The sequence below is a fragment of the Bombus bifarius genome, unplaced genomic scaffold (genome assembly GCF_011952205.1).
Source record: "Bombus bifarius isolate JDL3187 unplaced genomic scaffold, Bbif_JDL3187 scf7180000007981_frag, whole genome shotgun sequence".
Classification (NCBI taxonomy): Eukaryota; Metazoa; Arthropoda; class Insecta; order Hymenoptera; family Apidae; genus Bombus; species Bombus bifarius.
In genome coordinates this window covers 10,630-30,912 of record NW_022884366.1, presented here as the reverse complement: position 1 = coordinate 30,912, position 20,283 = coordinate 10,630, and the positions used below count along the sequence as shown (strand labels likewise).

The window sequence follows — 20,283 nt, the reverse complement described above, 5'->3', positions numbered from 1 at the left end:
GTGAGGTGATGTATTGAGCCAATGGAGGACGATAGTGGAATCGGTCCAATAGATAGTTCGAGTAATTTTTTGTGATAGGGCTTGTTGTACTGTTGACATCAGGGACGTAAGAAGGAGTGCTCCGCTCAGCTCGAGCCGAGGAATGGTCTGGCACTTGAGTGGGGCGACTTTCGATTTTGCGGTTAAAAGTTGGGTCCAAGCACGGCCGTTGATGGTAAGGGTTCGGAGATAAACACAGGCTCCGTAAGCCTTTTCGCTGGCATCGCAGAAACCATGCAGTTCAATTTCCATAGCGGACTCGATTATTGCTTTGCGTGGGAACCTGACGTTGTTTAATAAGGGTAATTGGGCATAGTACCTTTCCCACTCTGTATGTAACTCGATCGGAAGTGATTCATCCCAATCGATTTTCGACGACCATATTCGTTGAAGTAGCATCTTGGCCCGAACAATCACCGGTGCGAGCAGACCGAGCGGATCGTAAATTTTTGCAATCTCCGAGCTGATGATTCGTTTCGTGACTCGCGAGGGCGTGGGTTTGACTTCGACCGAGTAAAGAATAGAATCGTCGAATGAATTCCAAAACACCCCCAGCGTCTTCAAGGTTTGCGAGTCGCCCAAAAAATGTTGGTGATTTGTTTCTTCTAAGGAAAGTCCGTGTAACAAGTCATTATCGTTTGACGCCCATTTTCGTATGTTTAAGCCGGCCAGCTGAAGTAACTTGGTGAGTTCTGTTCTGAGCGTGAGGGCTTCGTCCTTCGTTTCAGCTCCGGTGAGAGCGTCGTCGACGTAGAAATCCCGCTGCAGTACCTGTGCTGCACGTGGAAATCGATGTCCTTCGTCCTCTGCCAGTTGCTTGAGGCACCGAATAGCTAGATACGGGGCTGCGGATAAACCGAACGTTACAGTGTTAAGCTCATATGTTTCTGTTTCTCCACTCGCGCTGCGCCATAATATCCTTTGATATTTCCGATCCTCTGGTCGTACGAGGAATTGCCGATACATCTTCTCGATGTCGCCAGTGAGTACGTATTGATGAGCGCGGAATCTAATTAATATACAAAATAGATCTTCCTGTAACTTGGGTCCTGTGTGAAGTGTATCGTTTAAGGAGGTTCCGGTAGTGCTTGGTGCCGATCCGTCGAAAACTACACGGAGTTTGGTGGTTTGACTCGATGCTTTGGTCACGCCATGATGGGGTAAATAGTATCCGTTATCGTCGGAGTGGTTGTCATTGACCTTCGTCATGTGTCCCAATGCCAGGTATTCCTGTATTACCGTTCGATATTCTGATTCGAAGCGTTTGTCGTGCTGGAATCGGCGATTGAGTGAGGCGAGTCGTTTACTCGCCAGCGTTTTAGAGGATCCGAGTGACTGAAGCTGATCGTTGAAAGGTAGAGCGACGATGTATCGTCCTTCGCTGGTGCGTCGGGTGTGGATTTGGAAGTGTTCTTCGCATCGTCGATCTGCCTCTGAGATATGTTTAATTGAGGGTCCTTCATCGATTTCCCAAAACCGCGCGAGATCTGCTTGTAAAGTCGTCGTGGATGTGTGAAATATGTTTGTCGCGGTTTGGGAAGTTGGACTCCCCCCGATTACCCATCCGAATCGCGTCTTTTGCAGACGCAGTCCAGGCTCGTCTGGCTGCGTGAGGTTGACTTGTCCCACACACATCGACGCGAGTGTTGAACCTGAGCTTAGTAGTACATCTATCGGAGCTGGTAAATGAAATCGTGGATCGGCCAATTTGAGATTTTTTGGTATCTCAAGTGTCGAACGATCGATGGGTTCGCTGGGAATTGAGGTTGATATGGTTGGAATGATAAGGAACGTTAATGTCCGCGTGTATGTACCGTCAGTGGAAGTGATCGTGGCCGTGATGTGTCGCTTAGAAGTCGTTGTCAAGGTATCTAGAGCTCCGATTGGGACCGAACATTTGTTTTGCCTTATCTTTAGCGATTTTGCTAATTCCTCGGTAATGAAATTCATACTGGATCCGGTGTCGAGCAACGCTCGACAACGGATTGGTTGATGTTTATCATTCAAAATGTTAATCTGCGCTGTGAGGACTAGATCATTGAACCGTAATTCGGATGCTATTGGTCTGATATGTTCGGTCATCAACGGAGTCGTCGATCGTCGGCGTCATTGGTTGTGTGTTCGTTTGTCAATGGGCGGTGGACTTGGAGACGCGGCTGTTCGTGGTGTTTCCGATCTGTGGTCTGTTGTGTGCCTTTTGCAACGAGTGGGTGATACGTAGGGTGGCAAAGAAGGTGTTGTGGATCGGCTATTTGATGGGGAAGATTTCGGGCTGGACGTGCTGGAACGAGACCCTGAATGGCGTTTTGTCCTGTGCAGCATTGTATGATGTCGTTCTCCGCATACGCGACATGATCCTGCGAAACAATGCCGCGTTGTGTGCCCTTTCCCGAGGCAGTTGACGCATAGTGATGCTCTTTTGACCTCCCGAATACGTTCGCGAAGGGATTTGGTTTTGAAGGTGTCACATTTCCAAATGGGGTGTGGTCCTTGACAGGTGGGGCATGTTGGATTAACCTGTGTCGCCGTAAGTGCATGCCCTCGTGATGCGCGTTGACGGACCGGAGTAGTTTGTTCCGGTGATTCTCTTGTTTGTCTGACCGTGGTGATCGGTCTGGAGCTTCGTGCTAATCTCTCTAGGAAGTTTAGTAAGTGAATGTACGGAGGCACCTCGTTATTGGGCAGCGTCATTTCCCATTGCTTTTGGATACTCAGTGGTATTTTAGAGAGGATGAGGCTGGTGAGCACAGCACTGGTATCGAGGTAGGAGTCTCCTAATTTGTTCAATGCATATATGTGTTGTTTGAATGTGTGGACTAAGCGCCTTAATTCCGTTGGAGATTCCTTGGTTATCTTTGGATAATCAATTATTGCCATGCAGTGACTGAAAGCTGTGTATCGTGGACATTCGAAACTCTCCTTGAGAACGGCTATAGCCTGACTGTAATTTACATTGCTAAGGGGTAACGCGTTTAAACAATCGGCTGCTTCTCCTTGCAGGGCGGACTGCAGGTAATGGAATTTCTGTATGTCAGTGAGACTAGGATTTTTATCGATTGTGGAGGAAAAGGTGTCATAAAAAGTGTTCCATTTTTCTAAGCTTCCGTCAAAAGTAGGGAGCCGAAGATCTGGTAATTTAATGGATATCGGATTTAAACTTGCGGATGATGCACAGGTTGGAGGGTTTATGGATGTCGACGGCGAAGCTGTTTGCGCGTTCCTCAGAAGATTTTGTAGCCTCGTATCTACCGCGACGTACTGATCCCTTATTTCGAAGCCGCGCACTTGTTCCTCCTCGTCCAATACTTCTAATTCGAGTTGGATCGCTTCGAATTGACTCGCAACTTCGGTCAGTTGTTTCTCGTAATTCGTTAATAAGGAGTTTTGCTGACTCTCGGATTGCTCGTACTCGTCCAGTCGGTTCGATAAGTATGTGAATCGGCCGCTACAATAGCCTCGTCTCCGACGCAGGGAGATGAGTTGGTCTTCGCTCGTCATCGTTGCCGAGGATAGGAGATGGTCGAAATAAGGAACGAGCTTACCTTATTGTCGTGCGGCGTGAGGTCGCGTGTATGTTTGGTGAGGAACGCCTTGTTCCTTCCCGACGGCCACTCGTTCGGTTGTATTGTTAAGTTGTGAAATTCGTTGCGTTGATGATTGTCCAGCTGCGACGGAAGGCTGCGTGGTTGCGTTCCCTTGCCAATGGGATGTGTTTCTTCGAAGATGACGCGCCTGACGTCACTGGTTTCGCTGTAGTGGATGCTCCTGCTCCCGCTGCTGGTTTTGATAAAGTCACGTGGCACTGTGTGGTCACTGGTAAGTGCACTCTTCACTGGCACGTGATCCGGCTCGAAGGACCAAAATGTTACGACCGTTCGCGGAGAGACGTGATCGCGAGATAGCACGTCAACGAGAGTTGTAAATTCTCGCTACGATTATGTTAATCGACGCCGCGAAATAGTCGTTCCCCTGTTTCGTTTAGGATAACAGAGGTGATTTAATGAATATAGCACTGTGTTAACACTAATAAATTAACGTTTATTTCAACAACTTATTAATTAGAAGGATATAAATGGAACAACAAAAGAAATGTAACTACGTATGCGCGATATAAGATATGTATTGACTGTTTGGCTTCTCGAAACGTTCTGCCCGCCTTTCGATTTTTTCCGTTTTTTCTGGAAGGCGACCCCCACTACGTTCGGATCACGCCACATTCTTTTACGCCGGATAAAATAACGGCCACGAATCGAAGTTTCTGGAGGTCGCCCTGCTTAATAAACTATGCGCTTGCCACTACAATGTTTGTTTGTCGGGCAGCCGCGACGATCCGCCCGCGACATTGTAGTGCCGCGACCGACGGTTAAGAATATGATCTATGGCAAGCCGCATGGCGTAACACTAGCCGTCATTTCCTTCCCGTTGGAGATATTTCGACGTTTAATCACTCGTTGAGCTCCATTTCACAGTGCTAATGCAGTGCACTACAGTTTAAGCGTCAAAACAAGTAAAATAGCTGGCAAATCGCGAAGATTTCGTCGATTTTAGTGAAATCTAGCCGTCATTTCCTTCCCGTTGGAGATATTTCGACGTTTAAAGGCTCGTTGAGCTCCATTTGACAGTGCTAATGCAATGCACTACCATTTAAGCGTCGAAACAATCAAAATAGCTCGCAAATCGCGAAGATTTCATCGATTTTAGTGAAATCTAGCCGTCATTTCCTTCCCGTTGGAGATATTTCGACGTTAAAGCGCTCGTTGAGCTCCATTTGACAGTGCTAATGCAATGCACTACCATTTAAGCGTCGAAACAATCAAAATAGCTCGCAAATCGCGAAGATTTCATCGATTTTAGTGAAATCTAGCCGTCTTTTCCTTCCCGTTGGAGATATTTCGACGTTTAAGCACTCGTTGAACACAATTTCACAGTGCTAATGTAATGCACTACCGTTTAAGCGTCGAAACAATCAAAATAGCTCGCATATCGCGAAGATTTCATCGATTTTAGTGAAATCTAGCCGTCATTTCCTTCCCGTTGGAGATATTTCGACGTTTAAGCACTCGTTGAACTCCATTTCACAGTGCTAATGCAATGCACTACCGCTTAAGCGTCAAAATAAGTAAAATAGCTGGCAAATCGCGAAGATTTCGTCGATTTTAGTGAAATCTAGCCGTCATTTCCTTCCCGTTGGAGATATTTCGACGTTTAATCACTCGTTGAGCTCCATTTCACAGTGCTAATGCAATGCACTGCCGTTTAAGCGTCAAAACAAGTAAAATAGCTGGCAAATCGCAAAGATTTCGTCGATTTTAGTGAAATCTAGTCGTCATTTCCTTCCCGTTGGAGATATTTCGACGTTTAAGCGCTCGTTGAGCTCCATTTGACAGTGCTAATGCAATGCACTACCATTTAAGCGTCGAAACAATCAAAATAGCTCGCAAATCGCGAAGATTTCATCGATTTTAGTGAAATCTAGCCGTCATTTCCTTCCCGTTGGAGATATTTCGACGTTTAATCACTCGTTGAGCTCCATTTCACAGTGCTAATGCAGTGCACTACAGTTTAAGCGTCAAAACAAGTAAAATAGCTGGCAAATCGCGAAGATTTCGTCGATTTTAGTGAAATCTAGCCGTCATTTCCTTCCCGTTGGAGATATTTCGACGTTTAATCACTCGTTGAGCTCCATTTCACAGTGCTAGTGCAATGCAGTACCGTTTAAGCGTCGAAACAATCAAAATAGCTCGCAAATCGCTTTGATTTCGTCGATTTTAGTGAAATCTAGCCGTCATTTCCTTCCCGTTGGAGATATGTCGACGTTTAAAGGCTCGTTGAGCTCCATTTGACAGTGCTAATGCAATGCACTACCATTTAAGCGCCCAAACAATCAAAATAGCTCGCAAATCGCGAAGATTTCATCGATTTTAGTGAAATCTAGCCGTCTTTTCCTTCCCGTTGGAGATATTTCGACGTTTAAGCACTCGTTGAACACAATTTCACAGTGCTAATGTAATGCACTACCGCTTAAGCGTCGAAACAGTCAAAATAGCTCGCAAATCGCTTTGATTTCGTCGATTTTAGTGAAATCTAGCAGTCATTTCCTTCCCGTTGGAGATATTTCGACGTTTAAGCGCTCGCTGAGCTCCATTTCACAGTGCTAATGCAACGCACTGCCGTTTAAGCGTCAAAGCAAGTAAAATAGCTGGCAAAGAGCAAAGATTTCGTCGATTTTAGTGAAATCTAGCCGTCATTTCCTTCCCGTTGGAGATATTTCGACGTTTAAGCGCTCGTTGAGCTCCATTTGACAGTGCTAATGCAATGCACTACCATTTAAGCGTCGAAACAATCAAAATATCTCGCAAATCGCGAAGATTTCATCGATTTTAGTGAAATCTAGCCGTCATTTCCTTCCCGTTGGAGATATTTCGACGTTAAAGCGCTCGTTGAGCTCCATTTCACAGTGCTAGTGCAATGCAGTACCGTTTAAGCGTCGAAACAATCAAAATAGCTCGCAAATCGCATTGATTTCGTCGATTTTAGTGAAATCTAGCCGTCACTTCCTTCCCGTTGGAGATATTTCGACGTTTAAGCGCTCGCTGAGCTCCATTTCACAGTGCTAATGTAATGCACTACCGTTTAAGCGTCGAAACAATCAAAATAGCTCGCAAATCGCGAAGATTTCATCGATTTTAGTGAAATCTAGCCGTCTTTTCCTTCCCGTTGGAGATATTTCGACGTTTAAGCACTCGTTGAACACAATTTCACAGTGCTAATGTAATGCACTACCGTTTAAGCGTCGAAACAATCAAAATAGCTCGCATATCGCGTTGATTTCGTCGATTTTAGTGAAATCTAGCCGTCATTTCCATCCCGTTGGAGATATTTCGACGTTTAAGCGCACTTTGAGCTCCATTTCACAGTGGTAATGCAATACACTACCGTTTAAGCGTCGAAACAAGCAAAATAGCTGGCAAATCGCGAAGATTTCGTCGATTTTAGTGAAATCTAGCCGTCATTTCCTTCCCGTTGGAGATATTTCGACGTTAAAGCGCTCGTTGAGCTCCATTTCACAGTGCTAGTGCAATGCAGTACCGTTTAAGCGTCGAAACAATCAAAATAGCTCGCAAATCGCTTTGATTTCGTCGATTTTAGTGAAATCTAGCCGTCATTTCCTTCCCGTTGGAGATATTTCGACGTTTAAGCGCTCGCTGAGCTCCATTTCACAGTGCTAATGTAATGCACTACCGTTTAAGCGTCGAAGCAATCAAAATAGCTCGCAAATCGCGAAGATTTCATCGATTTTAGTGAAATCTAGCCGTCATTTCCTTCCCGTTGGAGATATTTCGATGTTTAAGCGCTCGTTGAACTCGATTTCACAGTGCTAATGCAATGCACTACCGTTTAAGCGTCAAAATAAGTAAAATAGCTCGCAAATCGCTTTGATTTCGTCGATTTTAGTGAAATCTAGCCGTCATTTCCTTCCCGTTGGAGATATTTCAACGTTTAAGCGCTCGCTGAGCTCCATTTCACAGTGCTAATGTAATGCACTACCGTTTAAGCGTCGAAGCAATCAAAATAGCTCGCAAATCGCGAAGATTTCATCGATTTTAGTGAAATCTAACGTCATTTCCTTCCCGTTGGAGATATTTCGACGTTAAAGCGCTCGTTGAGCTCCATTTGACAGTGCTAATGCAATGCACTACCATTTAAGCGTCGAAACAATCAAAATAGCTCGCAAATCGCGAAGATTTCATCGATTTTAGTGAAATCTAGCCGTCTTTTCCTTCCCGTTGGAGATATTTCGACGTTTAATCACTCGATGAGCTCCATTTCACAGTGCTAATGCAATGCACTGCCGTTTAAGCGTCAAAACAAGTAAAATAGCTGGCAAATCGCAAAGATTTCGTCGATTTTAGTGAAATCTAGCCGTCATTTCCTTCCCGTTGGAGATATTTCGACGTTTAAGCGCTCGTTGAGCTCCATTTGACAGTGCTAATGCAATGCACTACCATTTAAGCGTCGAAACAATCAAAATATCTCGCAAATCGCGAAGATTTCATCGATTTTAGTGAAATCTAGCCGTCATTTCCTTCCCGTTGGAGATATTTCGACGTTAAAGCGCTCGTTGAGCTCCATTTCACAGTGCTAGTGCAATGCCGTACCGTTTAAGCGTCGAAACAATCAAAATAGCTCGCAAATCGCTTTGATTTCGTCGATTTTAGTGAAATCTAGCCGTCATTTCCTTCCCGTTGGAGATATTTCGACGTTTAAGCGCTCGCTGAGCTCCATTTCACAGTGCTAATATAATGCACTACCGTTTAAGCGTCGAAACAATCAAAATAGCTCGCAAATCGCGAAGATTTCATCGATTTTAGTGAAATCTAGCCGTCTTTTCCTTCCCGTTGGAGATATTTCGACCTTTAAGCACTCGTTGAACACAATTTCACAGTGCTAATGTAATGCACTACCGTTTAAGCGTCGAAACAATCAAAATAGCTCGCATATCGCGTTGATTTCGTCGATTTTAGTGAAATCTAGAAGTCATTTCCTTCCCGTTGTCGATATTTCGACGTTTAAGCGCTCGTTGAGCTCCATTTGACAGTGCTAATGCAATGCACTACCATTTAAGCGTCGAAACAATCAAAATATCTCGCAAATCGCGAAGATTTCATCGATTTTAGTGAAATCTAGCCGTCATTTCCTTCCCGTTGGAGATATTTCGACGTTAAAGCGCTCGTTGAGCTCCATTTCACAGTGCTAGTGCAATGCAGTACCGTTTAAGCGTCGAAACAATCAAAATAGCTCGCAAATCGCTTTGATTTCGTCGATTTTAGTGAAATCTAGCCGTCATTTCCTTCCCGTTGGAGATATTTCGACGTTTAAGCGCTCGCTGAGCTCCATTTCACAGTGCTAATGTAATGCACTACCGTTTAAGCGTCGAAACAATCAAAATAGCTCGCATATCGCGTTGATTTCGTCGATTTTAGTGAAATCTAGCCGTCATTTCCATCCCGTTGGAGATATTTCGACGTTTAAGCACTCGTTGAACTCCATTTCACAGTGCTAATGCAATGCACTACCATTTAAGCGTCGAAACAAGCAAAATATCTCGCAAATCGCGAAGATTTCGTTTATTTCGATGAAAAATAGCCGTCATTTCCTTCCCGTTGGAGATATTTCGACGTTTAGGCGCTCCTTGAACTCCATTTCACAGTGCTAATGCAATGCACCACCATTTAAGCTATGAAAGAAGCAAAATATCTCGCAAATCGCGAAGATTTCGTTTATTTTGGCGAAAAATAGCCGTCATTTCCTTCCCGTTGGAGATATTTCGACGTGTAAGCGCTCGTTGAACTCCATTTCACAGTGCTAATGCAATGCACAACCATTTAAGCGTCGAAACAAGCAAAATAGCTCGCAAATCGCGAATATTTCGTCGATTTTGCTGAAATCTAGCCGTCATTTCCTTCCCGTTGAAGATATTTCAACGTTTAAGCACTCGTTGAACTCCATTTCACAGTGCTAAGGCAATGCACTACCGTTTAAGCGTCGAATCAAGCAAAACAGCTCGCAAATCGCGAAGATTTCGTCGATTTTGACGAAAAATAGCCGTCATTTCCTTCCCGTTGGAGATATTTCGACGTTTAAGCGCTCGTTGAACTCCATTTCACAGTGCTAATGCAATGCACTACCGTTTAAGCGTCGAAACAATCAAAAGATCTCGCAAATCGGGAAGATTTCATCGATTTTAGTGAAATCTAGCCGTCATTTCCTTCCCGTTGGAGATATTTCGACGTTAAAGTGCTCGTTGAGCTCCATTTCACAGTGCTAGTGCAATGCAGTACCGTTTAAGCGTCGAAACAATCAAAATAGCTCGCAAATCGCTTTGATTTCGTCGATTTTAGTGAAATGTAGCCGTCATTTCCTTCCCGTTGGAGATATTTCGGCGTTTAAGCGCTCGCTGAGCTCCATTTCACAGTGCTAATGTAATGCACTACCGTTTAAGCGTCGAAGCAATCAAAATAGCTCGCAAATCGCGAAGATTTCATCGATTTTAGTGAAATCTAGCCGTCATTTCCTTCCCGTTGGAGATATTTCGATGTTTAAGCGCTCGTTGAACTCGATTTCACAGTGCTAATGCAATGCACTACCGTTTAAGCGTCAAAATAAGTAAAATAGCTCGCAAATCGCTTTGATTTCGTCGATTTTAGTGAAATCTAGCCGTCATTTCCTTCCCGTTGGAGATATTTCAACGTTTAAGCGCTCGCTGAGCTCCATTTCACAGTGCTAATGTAATGCACTACCGTTTAAGCGTCGAAGCAATCAAAATAGCTCGCAAATCGCGAAGATTTCATCGATTTTAGTGAAATCTAACGTCATTTCCTTCCCGTTGGAGATATTTCGACGTTAAAGCGCTCGTTGAGCTCCATTTGACAGTGCTAATGCAATGCACTACCATTTAAGCGTCGAAACAATCAAAATTATTCGCAAATCGCGAAGATTTCATCGATTTTAGTGAAATCTAGCCGTCTTTTCCTTCCCGTTGGAGATATTTCGACGTTTAAGCACTCGTTGAACACAATTTCACAGTGCTAATGTAATGCACTACCGTTTAAGCGTCGAAACAGTCAAAATAGCTCGCATATCGCGAAGATTTCATCGATTTTAGTGAAATCTAGCCGTCATTTCCTTCCCGTTGGAGATATTTCGACGTTTAAGCACTCGTTGAACTCCACTTCACAGTGCTAATGCAATGCACTACCGTTTAAGCGTCAAAACAAGTAAAATAGCTGGCAAATCGCGAAGATTTCGTCGATTTTAGTGAAATCTAGCCGTCATTTCCTTCCCGTTGGAGATATTTCGACGTTTAAGCACTCGTTGAGCTCCATTTCACAGTGCTAATGCAATGCACTACCGTTTAAGCGTCAAAACAAGTAAAATAGCTGGCAAATCGCGAAGATTTCGTCGATTTTAGTGAAATCTAGCCGTCATTTCCTTCCCGTTGGAGATATTTCGACGTTTAAGCGCTCGTTGAGCTCCATTTGACAGTGCTAATGCAATGCACTACCATTTAAGCGTCGAAACAATCAAAATATCTCGCAAATCGCGAAGATTTCATCGATTTTAGTGAAATCTAGCCGTCATTTCCTTCCCGTTGGAGATATTTCGACGTTAAAGCGCTCGTTGAGCTCCATTTCACAGTGCTAGTGCAATGCAGTACCGTTTAAGCGTCGAAACAATCAAAATAGCTCGCAAATCGCTTTGATTTCGTCGATTTTAGTGAAATCTAGCCGTCATTTCCTTCCCGTTCGAGATATTTCGACGTTTAAGCGCTCGCTGAGCTCCATTTCACAGTGCTAATGTAATGCACTACCGTTTAAGCGTCGAAACAATCAAAATAGCTCGCAAATCGCGAAGATTTCATCGATTTTAGTGAAATCTAGCCGTCATTTCCTTCCCGTTGGAGATATTTCGATGTTTAAGCGCTCGTTGAACTCCATTTCACAGTGCTAATGCAATGCACTACCGCTTAAGCGTCAAAACAAGTAAAATAGCTGGCAAATCGCGAAGATTTCGTCGATTTTAGTGAAATCTAGCCGTCATTTCCTTCCCGTTGGAGATATTTCGACGTTTAATCACTCGTTGAGCTCCATTTCACAGTGCTAATGCAGTGCACTACAGTTTAAGCGTCAAAACAAGTAAAATAGCTGGCAAATCGCGAAGATTTCGTCGATTTTAGTGAAATCTAGCCGTCATTTCCTTCCCGTTGGAGATATTTCGACGTTTAAAGGCTCGTTGAGCTCCATTTGACAGTGCTAATGCAATGCACTACCATTTAAGCGTCGAAACAATCAAAATAGCTCGCAAATCGCGAAGATTTCATCGATTTTAGTGAAATCTAGCCGTCATTTCCTTCCCGTTGGAGATATTTCGACGTTAAAGCGCTCGTTGAGCTCCATTTGACAGTGCTAATGCAATGCACTACCATTTAAGCGTCGAAACAATCAAAATAGCTCGCAAATCGCGAAGATTTCATCGATTTTAGTGGAATCTAGCCGTCTTTTCCTTCCCGTTGGAGATATTTCGACGTTTAAGCACTCGTTGAACACAATTTCACAGTGCTAATGTAATGCACTACCGTTTAAGCGTCGAAACAATCAAAATAGCTCGCATATCGCGAAGATTTCATCGATTTTAGTGAAATCTAGCCGTCATTTCCTTCCCGTTGGAGATATTTCGACGTTTAAGCACTCGTTGAACTCCATTTCACAGTGCTAATGCAATGCACTACCGCTTAAGCGTCAAAATAAGTAAAATAGCTGGCAAATCGCGAAGATTTCGTCGATTTTAGAGAAATCTAGCCGTCATTTCCTTCCCGTTGGAGATATTTCGACGTTTAATCACTCGTTGAACTCCATTTCACAGTGCTAATGCAATGCACTACCGCTTAAGCGTCAAAATAAGTAAAATAGCTCGCATATCGCGAAGATTTCATCGATTTTAGTGAAATCTAGCCGTCATTTCCTTCCCGTTGGAGATATCTCGACGTTTAAGCGCTCGCTGAGCTCCATTTCACAGTGCTAATGTAATGCACTACCGCTTAAGCGTCGAAACAATCAAAATAGCTCGCAAATCGCGAAGATTTCATCGATTTTAGTGAAACCTAGCCGTCATTTCCTTCCCGCTGGAGATATTTCGACGTTTAAGCACTCGTTGAGCTCCATTTCACAGTGCTAATGTAATGCACTACCGTTTAAGCGTCGAAACGATCAAAATAGCTCGCAAATCGCGAAGATTTCATCGATTTTAGTGAAATCTAGCCGTCATTTCCTTCCCGTTGGAGATATCTCGACGTTTAAGCACTCGTTGAACTCCATTTCACAGTGCTAATGCAATGCACTACCATTAAGCGTCGAAACAAGCAAAATAGCTCGCAAATCGCGAAGATTTCGTCGATTTTAGTGAAATCTAGCCGTCATTTCCTTCCCGTTGGAGATATTTCGACGTTTAAGCACTCATTGAACTCCATTTCACAGTGCAATGCAATGCACTACCATTTAAGCGTCGAAACAAGCAAAATAGCTGGCAAATCGCGAAGATTTCGTCGATTTTAGTGAAATCTAGCCGTCATTTCCTTCCCGTTGGAGATATTTCGACGTCTAAGCACTCGTTGAACTCCATTTCACACTGCAATGCAATGCACTAACATTTAAGCGTCGAAACAGTCAAAATAGCTCGCATATCGCGAAGATTTCATCGATTTTAGTGAAATCTAGCCGTCATTTCCTTCCCGTTGGAGATATTTCGACGTTTAAGCACTCGTTGAACTCCACTTCACAGTGCTAATGCAATGCACTACCGTTTAAGCGTCAAAACAAGTAAAATAGCTGGCAAATCGCGAAGATTTCGTCGATTTTAGTGAAATCTAGCCGTCATTTCCTTCCCGTTGGAGATATTTCGACGTTTAATCACTCGTTGAGCTCCATTTCACAGTGCTAATGCAATGCACTACCGTTTAAGCGTCAAAACAAGTAAAATAGCTGGCAAATCGCGAAGATTTCGTCGATTTTAGTGAAATCTAGCCGTCATTTCCTTCCCGTTGGAGATATTTCGACGTTTAATCACTCGTTGAGCTCCATTTCACAGTGCTAATGCAATGCACTGCCGTTTAAGCGTCAAAACAAGTAAAATAGCTGGCAAATCGCAAAGATTTCGTCGATTTTAGTGAAATCTAGTCGTCATTTCCTTCCCGTTGGAGATATTTCGACGTTTAAGCGCTCGTTGAGCTCCATTTGACAGTGCTAATGCAATGCACTACCATTTAAGCGTCGAAACAATCAAAATATCTCGCAAATCGCGAAGATTTCATCGATTTCAGTGAAATCTAGCCGTCATTTCCTTCCCGTTGGAGATATTTCGACGTTAAAGCGCTCGTTGAGCTCCATTTCACAGTGCTAGTGCAATGCAGTACAGTTTAAGCGTCGAAACAATCAAAATAGCTCGCAAATCGCTTTGATTTCGTCGATTTTAGTGAAATCTAGCCGTCATTTCCTTCCCGTTGAAGATATTTCGACGTTTAAGCGCTCGCTGAGCTCCATTTCACAGTGCTAATGTAATGCACTACCGTTTAAGCGTCGAAACAATCAAAATAGCTCGCAAATCGCGAAGATTTCATCGATTTAGTGAAATCTAGCCGTCATTTCCTTCCCGTTGGAGATATTTCGACGTTTAAGCGCTCGTTGATCTCCATTTGACAGTGCTAATGCAATGCACTACCATTTAAGCGTCGAAACAATCAAAATATCTCGCAAATCGCGAAGATTTCATCGATTTTAGTAAAATCTAGCTGTTACGCCATGCGGCTTGCCATAGATCATATTCTTAACCGTCGGTCGCGGCACTACAATGTCGCGGGCGGATCGTCGCGGCTGCCCGACAAACAAACATTGTAGTGGCAAGCGCATAGTTTATTAAGCAGGGCGACCTCCAGAAACTTCGATTCGTGGCCGTTATTTTATCCGGCGTAAAAGAATGTGGCGTGATCCGAACGTAGTGGGGGTCGCCTTCCAGAAAAAACGGAAAAAATCGAAAGGCGGGCAGAACGTTTCGAGAAGCCAAACTGTCAATACATATCTTATATCGCGCATTACGTAGTTACATTTCTTTTGTTGTTCCATTTATATCCTTCTAATTAATAAGTTGTTGAAATAAACGTTAATTTATTAGTGTTAACACAGTGCTATATTCATTAAACCACCTCTGTTGTCCTAAACGAAACAGGGGAACGACTATTTCGCGGCGTCGATTAACATAATCGTAGCGAGAATTTACAACTCTCGTTGACGTGCTATCTCGCGATCACGTCTCTCCGCGAACGGTCGTAACATTTTGGTCCTTCGAGCCGGATTACGTGCCAGTGAAGAGTGCACTTACCAGTGACCACACAGTTCCACGTGACTTTATCAAAACCAGCAGCGGGAGCGGGAGCAACCACTACAGCGAAACCAGTGACGTCAGGCGCGTCACCTTCGAAGAAGCACATCCCATTGGCAAGGGAACGCAACCACGCAGCCTTCCGCCGCAGCTGGACAGTCATCAACGCAACGAATTTCACAACTTAACAATACAACCGAACGAGTGGCCGTCGGGAAGGAACAAGGCGTTCCTCACCAAACATACACGCGACCTCACGCCGCACGACAGTAAGGTAAGCTCGTTCCTTATTTCGACCATCTCCTATCCTCGGCAACGATGACGAGCGAAGACCAACTCATCTCCCTGCGTCGGAGACGAGGCTATTGTGGCGGCCGATTCACATACTTATCGACCCGACTGGATGAGTACGAGCAATCCGGGAGTCAGCAAAACTCCTTATTAACGAATTACGAGAAACAACTGACCGAAGTTGCGAGTCAATTCGAAGCGATCCAACTCGAATTAGAAGTATTGGACGAGGAGGAACAAGTGCGCGGCTTCGAAATAAGGGATCAGTACGTCGCGGTAGATACAAGGCTACAAAATCTTCTGAGGAACGCGCAAACAGCTTCGCCGTCGACATCCATAAACCCTCCAACCTGTGCATCATCCGCAAGTTTAAATCCGATATCCATTAAATTACCAGATCTTCGGCTCCCTACTTTTGACGGAAGCTTAGAAAAATGGAACACTTTTTATGACACCTTTTCCTCCACAATCGATAAAAATCCTAGTCTCACTGACATACAGAAATTCCATTACCTGCAGTCCGCCCTGCAAGGAGAAGCAGCCGATTGTTTAAACGCGTTACCCCTTAGCAATGTAAATTACAGTCAGGCTATAGCCGTTCTCAAGGAGAGTTTCGAATGTCCACGATACACAGCTTTCAGTCACTGCATGGCAATAATTGATTATCCAAAGATAACCAAGGAATCTCCAACGGAATTAAGGCGCTTAGTCCACACATTCAAACAACACATATATGCATTGAACAAATTAGGAGACTCCTACCCCGATACCAGTGCTGTGCTCACCAGCCTCATCCTCTCTAAAATACCACTGAGTATCCAAAAGCAATGGGAAATGACGCTGCCCAATAACGAGGTGCCTCCGTACATTCACTTACTAAACTTCCTAGAGAGATTAGCACGAAGCTCCAGACCGATCACCACGGTCAGACAAACAAGAGAATCACCGGAACAAACTACTCCGGTCCGTCAACGCGCATCACGAGGGCATGCACTTACGGCGACACAGGTTAATCCAACATGCCCCACCTGTCAAGGACCACACCCCATTTGGAAATGTGACACCTTCAAAACCAAATCCCTTCGCGAACGTATTCGGGAGGTCAAAAGAGCATCACTATGCGTCAACTGCCTCGGGAAAGGGCACACAACGCGGCATTGTTTCGCAGGATCATGTCGCGTATGCGGAGAACGACATCATACAATGCTGCACAGGACAAAACGCCATTCAGGGTCTCGTTCCAGCACGTCCAGCCCGAAATCTTCCCCATCAAATAGCCGATCCACAACACCTTCTTTGCCACCCTACGTATCACCCACTCGTTGCAAAAGGCACACAACAGACCACAGATCGGAAACACCACGAACAGCCGCGTCTCCAAGTCCACCGCCCATTGACAAACGAACACACAACCAATGACGCCGACGATCGACGACTCCGTTGATGACCGAACATATCAGACCAATAGCATCCGAATTACGGTTCAATGATCTAGTCCTCACAGCGCAGATTAACATTTTGAATGATAAACATCAACCAATCCGTTGTCGAGCGTTGCTCGACACCGGATCCAGTATGAATTTCATTACCGAGGAATTAGCAAAATCGCTAAAGATAAGGCAAAACAAATGTTCGGTCCCAATCGGAGCTCTAGATACCTTGACAACGACTTCTAAGCGACACATCACGGCCACGATCACTTCCACTGACGGTACATACACGCGGACATTAACGTTCCTTATCATTCCAACCATATCAACCTCAATTCCCAGCGAACCCATCGATCGTTCGACACTTGAGATACCAAAAAATCTCAAATTGGCCGATCCACGATTTCATTTACCAGCTCCGATAGATGTACTACTAAGCTCAGGTTCAACACTCGCGTCGATGTGTGTGGGACAAGTCAACCTCACGCAGCCAGACGAGCCTGGACTGCGTCTGCAAAAGACGCGATTCGGATGGGTAATCGGGGGGAGCCCAACTTCCCAAACCGCGACAAACATATTTCACACATCCACGACGACTTTACAAGCAGATCTCGCGCGGTTTTGGGAAATCGATGAAGGACCCTCAATTAAACATATCTCAGAGGCAGATCGACGATGCGAAGAACACTTCCAAATCCACACCCGACGCACCAGCGAAGGACGATACATCGTCGCTCTACCTTTCAACGATCAGCTTCAGTCACTCGGATCCTCTAAAACGCTGGCGAGTAAACGACTCGCCTCACTCAATCGCCGATTCCAGCACGACAAACGCTTCGAATCAGAATATCGAACGGTAATACAGGAATACCTGGCATTGGGACACATGACGAAGGTCAATGACAACCACTCCGACGATAACGGATACTATTTACCCCATCATGGCGTGACCAAAGCATCGAGTCAAACCACCAAACTCCGTGTAGTTTTCGACGGATCGGCACCAAGCACTACCGGAACCTCCTTAAACGATACACTTCACACAGGACCCACGTTACAGGAAGATCTATTTTGTATATTAATTAGATTCCGCGCTCATCAATACGTACTCACTGGCGACATCGAGAAGATGTATCGGCAATTCCTCGTACGACCAGAGGATCGGAAATATCAAAGGATATTATGGCGCAGCGCGAGTGGAGAAACAGAAACATATGAGCTTAACACTGTAACGTTCGGTTTATCCGCAGCCCCGTATCTAGCTATTCGGTGCCTCAAGCAACTGGCAGAGGACGAAGGACATCGATTTCCACGTGCAGCACAGGTACTGCAGCGGGATTTCTACGTCGACGACGCTCTCACCGGAGCTGAAACGAAGGACGAAGCCCTCACGCTCAGAACAGAACTCACCAAGTTACTTCAGCTGGCCGGCTTAAACATACGAAAATGGGCGTCAAACGATAATGACTTGTTACACGGACTTTCCTTAGAAGAAACAAATCACCAACATTTTTTGGGCGACTCGCAAACCTTGAAGACGCTGGGGGTGTTTTGGAATTCATTCGACGATTCTATTCTTTACTCGGTCGAAGTCAAACCCACGCCCTCGCGAGTCACGAAACGAATCATCAGCTCGGAGATTGCAAAAATTTACGATCCGCTCGGTCTGCTCGCACCGGTGATTGTTCGGGCCAAGATGCTACTTCAACGAATATGGTCGTCGAAAATCGATTGGGATGAATCACTTCCGATCGAGTTACATACAGAGTGGGAAAGGTACTATGCCCAATTGCCCTTATTAAACAACGTCAGGTTCCCACGCAAAGCAATAATCGAGTCCGCTATGGAAATTGAACTGCATGGTTTCTGCGATGCCAGCGAAAAGGCTTACGGAGCCTGTGTTTATCTCCGAACCCTTAACATCAACGGCCGTGTTTGGACCCAACTTTTAACCGCAAAATCGAAAGTCGCCCCACTCAAGTGCCAGACCATTCCTCGGCTCGAGCTGAGCGGAGCACTCCTTCTTACGTCCCTGATGTCAACAGTACAACAAGCCCTATCACAAAAAATTACTCGAACTATCTATTGGACCGATTCCACTATCGTCCTCCATTGGCTCAATACATCACCTCACATCCTTAAAACATTCGTCGCTAACAGAGTCTCCGAAATTCAAACAAAAACCAGCATCCGCGATTGGCGCCACGTTCCTACCGACGACAATCCCGCGGACTTAATATCACGCGGCCAAACACCCGAAGAGTTCCTGCGCCCAACCATCTGGCAGCACGGTCCTGCATGGCTCTACCAGTCGGAAGGCTATTGGCCGACATGGGCTCTAACACCGCAAATTGAAGTACCGGAGCAGAAAGGGGCGATTTGTCTGTCCGCAAACCCCGCCGATTACAGTTTGTTGGAAAGGTATTCATCCTGGCCCAAGTTGATACGAGTCATAGCTCGTTGCCTCCGTTGGAGACAGGAAAGGAACCGAGCGGCACCCCTAACCGTTACCGAGTTACGCATAACGCACAATAAACTGATAAAATTGTTGCAAAACATCCATTTCTCCGAGGAAATTCGTACACTCCAAAAAGATCGGAACGCGGCGATAAAGGGTAAGCTCACGCGACTCAATCCGTTCATAGACAAGGAAGGAATATTGCGAGTCGGGGGTCGACTCAGTCATTCGTCGATGACCTTCGCCCAGAAACATCCCATAGTATTACCCAAGTCATCCGTTACAACACGCATCATAGAACACGAGCACAAGATCCACATGCACTCCGGAACGCAGGCTACGTTATACGCAGTAAGACAAAGATACTGGCCCGTCGACGGTCGAAGTCAAGTATGGCGGGCGATCAAAGGCTGCGTCCGCTGCTGCCGCGCTCAACCACCGCCGGTAGAATACGTGATGGGTAATCTGCCGGAGGCGCGAGTAACGGAATCTCGCCCATTCACAAACGTCGGCGTCGATTACTGCGGGCCGTTCCACATCAAGGAAAAACGAGATCGTAACCGTCGTCAGATAAAGGTATACGTAGCCATTTTCGTATGCCTAGCAATTAAAGCGGTACACATCGAGCTCGTTGACGATCTCACTAGCGAAGCCTTCATCGCCGCTCTTCGCAGATTTATCGCTCGACGAGGGTATTGCTCCACCATCCATTCTGATAACGGCACCAACTTCAGAGGAGCAAGCAGCGAATTACGAGAGCTTCACGATCTATTACAATCGGACGATCACAAGGAAAAAGTAACCGCATTTTTAGCCGACAAACAAATCGAATGGCGCTTCATTCCCCCTCATTCACCGCATTTCGGTGGGCTATGGGAAGCAGCGGTGAAGTCATTCAAACGCCACCTCAGGCGTGTAGCCGGCAACGAGTTACTCACCTCTGAACAATTGAACACTCTCATCATAGAAATAGAAGCAGTCCTCAATTCCCGCCCGCTAACTCCTATCTCCACCGATCCAAATGATCTCCTAGTCCTCACTCCCGGACATTTTCTCATTGGCGATTCACTAATGTGCTTACGTGATCGAGATTTCAGAGACATTCCATCGAACCGACTCTCCAGATGGCAGCAT

At 45.2% G+C, this 20,283-nt stretch overlaps 2 protein-coding genes across 2 annotated transcripts; both read left to right on the top strand.

The window, feature by feature from the left end:
• Positions 1-3,746: 3,746 nt before the first annotated feature.
• LOC117204798 lies at positions 3,747-16,680 on the top strand. Its single transcript, XM_033442542.1, has 3 exons — positions 3,747-3,855; positions 14,955-15,244; positions 15,781-16,680. The coding sequence occupies exons 1-3, from the start codon at positions 3,747-3,749 to the stop codon at positions 16,678-16,680; spliced, it is 1,299 nt and encodes a 432-aa protein (XP_033298433.1).
• Positions 16,681-16,704: 24 nt separating this feature from the next.
• LOC117204797 lies at positions 16,705-20,034 on the top strand (the record flags this gene model as incomplete). The annotated part of the gene is made up of 4 exons (XM_033442540.1): positions 16,705-17,226; positions 17,300-17,479; positions 17,557-17,764; positions 17,942-20,034. Coding segments are annotated over exons 1-4 (3,003 nt in total), but the record flags the coding sequence as incomplete, so codon positions are not given.
• Positions 20,035-20,283: the final 249 nt, after the last annotated feature.

Excerpts from the sequence above, each read along its gene's own strand:
- LOC117204798 (XM_033442542.1), top strand. The coding sequence starts at position 3,747 with ATGTGTTTCTTCGAAGATGACGCGCCTGACGTCACTGGTTTCGCTGTA. Across the intron at positions 3,856-14,954 it reads GTGGCACTGTGTGGTCACTG|TGAAGAGTGCACTTACCAGT; the intron begins GTAAGTGCACTC and ends ATTACGTGCCAG. Across the intron at positions 15,245-15,780 it reads TCACGCCGCACGACAGTAAG|TCCGCCCTGCAAGGAGAAGC; the intron begins GTAAGCTCGTTC and ends CATTACCTGCAG.